The sequence below is a fragment of the Apostichopus japonicus genome, chromosome 3 (genome assembly GCF_037975245.1).
Source record: "Apostichopus japonicus isolate 1M-3 chromosome 3, ASM3797524v1, whole genome shotgun sequence".
Classification (NCBI taxonomy): domain Eukaryota; kingdom Metazoa; phylum Echinodermata; class Holothuroidea; order Aspidochirotida; family Stichopodidae; genus Apostichopus; species Apostichopus japonicus.
Window position 1 is genome coordinate 21,525,030 of NC_092563.1, and position 8,534 is coordinate 21,533,563.

The 8,534-nt window shown below is 36.6% G+C and overlaps 1 protein-coding gene across 2 annotated transcripts; it reads left to right on the forward strand.

Annotated features, from left to right (window-relative positions):
• The first annotated feature begins 504 nt into the window (after window positions 1-504).
• LOC139965441 (uncharacterized) lies at window positions 505-8,254 on the forward strand. 2 transcript variants are annotated; one of them, XM_071967780.1, is made up of 6 exons: window positions 505-900; window positions 2,495-2,638; window positions 3,403-3,566; window positions 4,703-4,838; window positions 5,720-5,812; window positions 6,448-8,254. In XM_071967780.1, exons 1-4 carry the CDS (start codon window positions 828-830, stop codon window positions 4,754-4,756), a joined length of 435 nt encoding a protein of 144 aa, XP_071823881.1. In that variant the 5' UTR covers window positions 505-827; the 3' UTR covers window positions 4,757-4,838; window positions 5,720-5,812; window positions 6,448-8,254. The 2 variants fall into 2 exon arrangements, 1 of the variants encoding a protein (XP_071823881.1); XR_011792251.1 differs by having other exon boundaries at window positions 507-900; window positions 2,495-2,724.
• The last annotated feature ends 280 nt before the right edge of the window (window positions 8,255-8,534 follow it).

The following is an 8,534-nucleotide window of genomic DNA, read 5'->3' on the forward strand; positions in this document are numbered from 1 at the left end:
CCCGGTTCCGCCACCCTTTGTCCAGGTAAACAATTGACTAGTTAGAAAAAAATTGATCGAGCAAAAGCGTGGTAGCCCAGATGAGCTGCGCTTACGGTGGTGTTACACGGAAATATTCGGGCATCATGATGCTAAATAAAGAAAATCATAGAATTGTCGGGCAAAAATTTGAAAAAAGATTCGGGCAAGCTACTGCATACATATATTCATATTTCATATATATTCAATGTATGTGTGGCTAAATGTGTAAGACTGCATTGACTCCTTGCATAAGTACTCATTCTGGACACTCAAAGAGCTAACTTCAGAAATAAGAGATCTGCCAAGCAAGATGATATACCAAATTGGAATTGGTCTAAAGTCCGAGTGCAGAAAACTGGACTCGAATACTATAAACGTGTGGGTATTACACATTTCTTTGTGGGTATACTGTACGGGTGGGATCTACATCAAATACGTGTTTGTTGCCACATTGTTCAGTTCAGTGGTGTTGTTATTGTTTGTTGTGTAGGGCAATCAATCTTGTAAAGCTTTATACACTGCAAAAACTCCGGTGTTAACATTTTGGATTTAGCTTGTCGGTGTTGAATTCAGTGTTGATTTGACACCAAAGAGAATGCAATCTGACCTTCAACCTCGTTCAGGTAGAAGTTTCAGCCAATCCCTTTCCAAGTTACTCTCCTTAACGCGTAAATACATGATGTCATAGAAACCGGGACTCCTAATTGGTCCATAGTAGTGGCAGTAATTATCATATCGATATCGTCGGCGAAGCTGTTACAGCCAAAGTTGCGCAAAGCAGACGAGGTGCAAACGAAGGGGGCAATATGTTCGTTTATTTTCGAAATGAAGAAAGGAAAGTTGTGGTGTTCAAGGAATTCAGAGATTTGATTGAAACAGGTATGCATTCTTTTGGAGATAAGCTGTGTATAGCCTATAGGTTTTAACTTTCTCGTGAAATGATAGGCAATCCACGGAGGCAAGGGAAGGTTGCCTTTCATAACTTCATCATAGGCAGATGCCTAACGGAAGCCTATTGCGTAACTTAGGCCTAGGCTAATTGTTGCCGAAGGCCCTATAGCCTCTACAGGCCCAAAGCATAGGCCTATAGATCATGTGTAACGTTATAAATCATTGCGTAAGCCTATAGAACTGGCAGTTTAATTACTACTTTCCCTTGAACAGGGCTGTGTATCACTATTATATGTATCACTTTTAAATTAAGAGTACTTCTTTCCCATTTACTAATTCAATGTGAAATGGAGAGTGATAGTGATACCATTGGCCTACTCCATACTCCATAGTCTCGAATATAATGCATGTATGATGTAGCCTAGCCCAGTTCAAAGGGTCGTTGACGACTTGACCTAGCCAATATGTATAGTTTACGCCCCAGCTAGTTTAACTTAATAAGGACCCCTACTGTAAGTTGAGGCCTACAGTTCTATTGGCCACCAACAAAACTAGGCTAAGACTAGAGTAAGGCCCTTAAATAGCCTCACACTCATCATCACACTGATTATAATGCAAGCAATATAATTTTGAGGTGGGTTCTCAATCGTTTCGTGCTGCATTAAGCTGCTGTCGAAAGACATAATAAATAAGTTGCATTGAATCTCTTGCTGTTGAGCATGTCTAATCATCTCTTTGTTCATGAATAGATTTTTTATTATTAGTAGTTAGTAGGCTTAAATGAAATTGTTACACTGGAAAGCCATAGGGCATCAAATTTCATGCCTAGTAGTTTGCATTCCTCAATAATCCACAAGAACATTTGATGCAGATTTAGCCAACACAAAGACCAAATATGTGATAGGCCTTATATGATTTCCAATTGATGACAGACTGCATATCTTAGATTAAAAGAAACTATGTAAAGCTTGTTTGTTATGTTGGTTTTGGCCAAGTTTTGACTGCGAAAGGAAGCGTATGTCTAGCGTACATGCTTAGAAAGGCAAAAAAGTAGATAATTTTGAAGCACTGCCACTTCATTGCATATTTATATTGTCAATCTTGATTTCCAAAGGAAAACACGTACTGCAGGTCTAAGTGATTTCACTGTAGGCTTTTTCTGCAAGGCATGTGTAGGGTGAATGTATTGCAGTCTATATGGTAGTTTTATTACCATTAAATGTTGGCTAATTGCCTCGTTAGGGCAAATTCATAAAAAATCAGCAGTTTTTACCATTTGAATTACAAATTCAGACAAATGAAGCCCCAACTTTTGGTCACTATGTTTCTGTTTGTATAGTATCTTGCAAACATGCAATTTGCTGAGAAAAATGACTTTGAGCATGAGTTAGACATGACGCTCTCTGTGCAGGCCAACTTAAGGGAGTAAATTTAATGATACAAGGTCAAGGGCTGTTAAATTTAATTCGTACAGACCTATTTCAGGGCTTAATCCTAACAAAATAGACTTAAGTATATGCATGACTAAATCAAAAGTATGATACTTGCTGGTTTATTCTATTTTCTTTCATATATGATACAGCAAAGAAGAAATTAAAAATTGCTGAAGAAGTGATACTTGTGGATAGAGAGGATGGAGCAGAGTTTGATGAAGATTCTCTTGTACCTCTCCTTGAAATGGAGCCAAACACAGCCATCATGGTGTTAAAGAGAGGTGAAAAGTGGGGTTAGTGGCAAATAAGGAAGCTACAGACAACGCAAAATACTCTGCTTACATGAATAACCAGATGTGTTTCCAATGGGAAAATGAAGGTTAGTGTGGTGGGATCTCTGACAACATTTCCTTAATTAGGAATAAGCCTATACCTTTTGTCACAGAAAAGATCCCAGAGGTTCCTCAAAAATGACATTTGTTGTTGTTTTCGCCTCGTTTGGTGGATAACACCTCAGACTGGCTCCTTGATCCCCAGCATTTCAAATTGGGAATTTTGTTTACTTTCCATACCACATTGAGAGTAGTGTGTAAGCATAGTTTATACAGTGGCAGTCACAATCATATGGTCAAGATAACAAGGGTTGAACGTTGAATTTTGACTGCAGTTCATCAGCGTTGTACTGTTTTTCCCATAATTTTGGCAATTCCCAAACGCAAAACACAGAAGATTTGAAGAAATGTCTCATGTAGTGAGGGTATATATATATGCAAGTACAGCAAAACAGATAAGACTTAATTGCAACTAAGGGGTAGCAGCTCTGCGGCAGTTTTAATGTCTGGTTCTTATGGCTAGTTCTGTGAAGTTTTGAAATTAATGTGTTACATTAATTGCCATTTTTTGTGTGGTTGTAGGATTGATTACTGGTTAACCGATTGAAAAATTTGACCGGTTATCAGTTCATGGATTGTTAGAAAATGCATATTCCTATTCATTACAAGAAATGTGTTCATCTATCTCTAGCTATGTGCTTAACAGCAGATTTTCTTTTATTTAGTATCTCCAGCAGCTGCAAGGGTTAAAATAGACAGCAATTCAGATACTGATGTAATATCTGAGGAAGATGATACTCAAGATTATGCTAATCTTCCCTCCACCAGTTCTGCACCTCTCATGAAAAGATTAAGGGAAACGGAAGCAACAACAAACGAGGCAGCTGAGGTAATCACATTTAAACATTTCTTTTAATGTTGAGGGCTTTATACCATTCAATGGAAACCTGCAACATGGCAAAACATTTGCTCCAATTAGAAAGTTTTGGTATCCTCCTTAGCATGCATGTAACAATCTTTGTGAAAATGTATTGTATTTATTAATAATGCTTGAATCCACTTTGCTCCCAAAGCCTTTGGATATAGCATAAAACAACTCAAGAAGCTGCATACATTGGTGTTGGATTTGGGGTTTGATCCTGACTGAACAGAAATATTACTTTTGAGATGTTTCATATTTGCTATTAATTTGCAAGATTCTGAACAGTCAATAACCTAACAAATTGATGTAGCCTTAAACATTATGGGTTGAGGTGGGTGTCACCAATGTAAAATATGAATGGATTTGGTGGGAAAATAAGTGGGACTGACGTTTTGATGCTGGGAAGATCTCCTGTAGAAGTCATCTCTGGATTTGGAATGGTCTTTGGGTATCCAATTTAGGATTTCAAAGGACATTAGAAAACAATAATACTAATATTAAAATAAAAAGAATGAAGGTCTTTTACTAATTTATGTTACAAAAGCTCTGATTCAGGCTTGGGGTAATCGTAATCAGTAATCATAATCGATTACAATTGATTACATTTTTTGAAGTAATCGTAATCGATTACTTTTGTGAAAATTACAAAGTAATCGTAATCGATTACAAGGGCAAAGTAATCGTAATCGTATTACATTTATGATTACAGTGAAATTTGAATGAGAAGGGCAAAATTAGTAGAAATGATTAAAACTAATTCTTACTATTGGCTTTTAGTGTGACCAAAGAAGTGTTCCTGCTTCTAGAATTCTCTAGCACAATAAACTTATACTAAGAAGTACTGGGGATTTGATGGCAGATATGCAGAGGATTGTGCAAGTAACCACAATGTAATCGTGATTGTAATCACGATTACATTGCAATGTAATCGTAATCGATTACTTCAACTTAAGGCTGTAATCGTAATCATAATCATACATTCTCAAGTAATCGTAATCGATTACATTCAGATGTAATCGCCCCAAGCCTGCTCTGATTATGAATCTCTAAAGTTCATTACAACTTTCAAGAATCCTTGTATTTTTTTCTACACTTTATTAAAGCTCATAAGTGCAGTTCTTCAAAAAAAGTGCAAGTGGAGCCACTGTTTAAGCTGAATACAGAGCCCAAAGTGTCTGAACGAAAAGTCCAGGAGATTGTTGGTAAACATCGAGTTGCTAACATGATGGAAGTACATGGGTAAGTTTTATTTTTGTAGTTGTAAACATAGAAAATCATGATTGCTGCAATGAAATGTTTAAAACTTTAACATGTCTATGAACATGGATTAATTGACACATGTAAGTATGTAAGTGCTCCATTGATGAAACATTTAGCTGGTCAACCCATGAAGATAGTTGGAAATTGGAGAGTGGCAGTAACAATTTCTGACTGCCACACTTGTGCCAATTTTTAACCAGGCTAATTGGTATGTTCAGGTTACAGAATGAGTTGTCTGTTGCTTTGTCAGATCTGATCCTGAGCTGGGGATCCATTGTAAACTTAGCCTTAAAGATCTCCTGCATTGGCCCCAAATTAGCACAATAATAGAAAAAATGTGTTTGCTTTCAAGGACAGTGATGTGACATGATCAGTATTAACCATTGAACACCAGGTATTGCTTTTCATTTTAAATATTCTCCACAGACAATACCATATGCTGAAAGACACATGCTATTGAAATTGTGTACACAAACTTAGTTGGGCTAACCCAGGCAGTTCAATTTCATTATGTTAGAAACTTTCCTAGTTCATAGCATGTTATATTTGGGAGCTCTGACCAATACAGCAGATAGCTGAGCTCCTTTAAAGACCCCTTTCTCCTCTGTGCAAGTGAATTTCAAGGCCCAGGTTATTAAATTCAGCATTGGTCCATTGTTGTTTTTAAGAATACACAACATTTGAACTGACCAGTATTGCAGGTTTATGTCAGATTTGTGGTGAGAGAAAAGGGCCTTCAAGTAATCACTCATTTAGTAAGGCAAACATCTAATACACTAATATCACACTTTATTATGATATAATATACTATTACATCATATTATAATACACTTTATTTCCCCCTACATCTACCATCACAGACGGACGCCACCTACGGTCACAAAAAGAAAAATGCAGTTGGTATTGTCAACCTGTTTGAAAACCTTCAAGACCCATACACACCAACAGGTCATGTAAGTAATTAATTTAAATAAACTGCAGGAGGACCCAAGACCCTCACCAAGGGTTTTTGGATTAAACACTCGCTGTCATAGGGACATTATTGTAAATTTTGGAACTATACTTCAAAACAGTTGTTCTGCAGTATCATAGTTTAACATTAAATGCAGGGAAAAGGCATACAAGCATAGGAGGGGAAATGGTTTGTCTAATGCAGGGCCAGTCAAATTTTACATTATAGGTATCATGATCTTTCCAGGGCAAGAGGAGAACTTTTTTTCTCACTTAAAATGTTGGGACATGCATGATTTGGAACTGGACATTGCCATGGAAAACATTTCATCTCCCCCCCCCCCCTTTGCAATTCTTCCTTTAGATGCCCATGACTTCAGTAGAAACAGAGGAAGTTGTGGTTAAAGGTCTCTTGTATAAGTGCTGTAGTTTTGCTAGTTCAAACTAAAATTACTGCCACATACTCATAATTTCTGAGAGTGTTTTTGATGGTAAAGATGTCTTGGAAGCTACTTATGAAAACTCCTAGCAATTGTCAACCTACAGCTTAACTTGGGAAATGCTATTAAGAAATCTCCAACTGGAGAGTGGTACATAAAATGAACCACAGCTAAGTACATTTCATTATTATTTTCAGGAAGCTTTTTATGATGAAAGAACCAATAGAGGATTCCTTGCAGCAAGGATAAAAAAACGTCAATAGAGGAGAACATAATTCTGAACAATCAAACATAACTCCAAAGGACCCTGCCTGCAAGCAAGATGGAGAACCCATGCTTAAAAGGCCATTACCTGCTGTGTCTGATAACCTGCAATCTGAAGATAACACTACAGCAGATGTAAACTGGATGAAACATACCCCTGCTGTATCTACAGATTCTAATTTGGTCTTTGAGAAGATGAAAAATACTCTATTAGTGAGGAGAAACATGGTCAATGCTATGAATTCAGCAGCGCATATAATAGAGGAATTTCCACAATTCAAGATTACTCCAGGCCTTGTGAGTATGACACAAAGTATTCTGACTGGTGTCATGTATTCTATTAGACTGTGGATTGCATGCATTTACAAGTGTGCGGGGGAGATATGTCTGTTATGGGCATGGACGTCGCTAGAGGGGGTGTGGGGGGTTGCGACTGTCGCACTTTAAATTTTCCAACTGTCGCACTCTCATTTTCACATATTCTTATAATTTGCGAGTGACCTAACATTTTCGGTCAAAATTGACCTTCAATCAGTCATTTTCACCACGTTTTCCTTGTCAAATTGAGACATTGTATCTCGCGATCCTTATACTCCACCATAAAAAACTTTGTTAGAGTTTTGTTTGTAGCACACTGTTTTGCAAACCATTGTTTCATGGATTTGCTGTGAAAGAGGCAGTACCTCAGCAGACTTATGTCAGGAAAACCAGTGAACTTGTTGACTTCAAACCACTGTCATTACTGAGGATTCAATCCAGATGTGATCATCACACTTATGTCTGTCCAAGGCACATAATTTTTCAATGAGTTAATTTTGCACATTTTTTGGCTGAAGTAACCCAGTCAGTGTTCGTTTCTAACAATTGTTTTTATCTGTGAACAGTTATTAAATTGTTTCGCCAGCTAGAATATTAGAGAACATGCTACAAATTACCTTTTAATCAGTGTTATGTGATTGCCAATGGTTCAGTTATGTTCAAACATATAATTATCAAAGTAACACTGTGTTATAGTTCAAGTGTAAAGATATGAATACACAGTGTACATTGTATACATACATACATTAAAGTGTGATACCATTGGTTTCCATGCATGTGTTTATCAGTTTAAGACAAAGGTATAATATTAACTTTAAGCATTTATAAAATGCAAGCAGTATGATCTGATTTATCTTCATTAAAAAATAAGTTTCTAATCAGTTTATGGGCTTGCTCATGTTAGACAAGCTTTTGTTCATTCTTGTTTATGCACTTAATAAGGTGTTTTCTGTACAACTGATGCTTCTAAGATGAATATAAAAACGTGTAACACATTTAAAATGGCATCTATGGCTTTTATCTGTTGTTTATTGCTTATACATATTGTCCAGCCCAGACTTGGGCGATACCTTGGAAAGGTGTTATACAAAATACAGAATTAACACGATCTGGATTGGATAAAAAACTTGCAATTCAACATCAGTGGGAAGATCTAAATAACACCATTTTTGGTGTTAAAATCAATTCAGTTAGTGTTAATTTTACACCAACCAGAGTAACAATATCAACACCAAAGATAATGAATTTAACACCCTTTGTGGTGTAAAGAAAGGGATTCTCAACTTGGTGTTAAGTTAACACCCGCTGGTGTTGGCAAATATGCACTCCAAAAGGAATACAAATTTAACACCATGGGTGTTAAATTTAACACCCGAGTTTTTGCAGTGTACAACAGACACATCCCGACCTGTGATTCATTGATTAACGGTAAACTGTAACCGTAGGTGCTTTTTTGTGTTTTAAATTATGTGTTGCAACTTACCAGGTAGAAACAATTAAACACAAGAACACTGTGATCCAACAAATTTGAACACATTGTTAGTAACAGATGATGAAGCCACAAATGAAAGTATGAGTTCATGTATAAGAATTCAAAATAATAACAATTTTGGAAGCTAGGAAAGTTTTAGAGAAAATGGTTACACATCTCTAAAAGAGTAATGGCGTTCCGTTATAACAATTCCTCATTCATATAAACACT

Coding starts and splice junctions, on each gene's coding strand:
- LOC139965441 (XM_071967780.1), top strand. CDS start 828: ATGTTCGTTTATTTTCGAAATGAAGAAAGGAAAGTTGTGGTGTTCAAG. Junction 2,639..3,402: donor AAAGAGAGGTGAAAAGTGGG/GTTAGTGGCAAA, acceptor TCTTTTATTTAG/TATCTCCAGCAGCTGCAAGG. Junction 3,567..4,702: donor CAACAAACGAGGCAGCTGAG/GTAATCACATTT, acceptor ACTTTATTAAAG/CTCATAAGTGCAGTTCTTCA.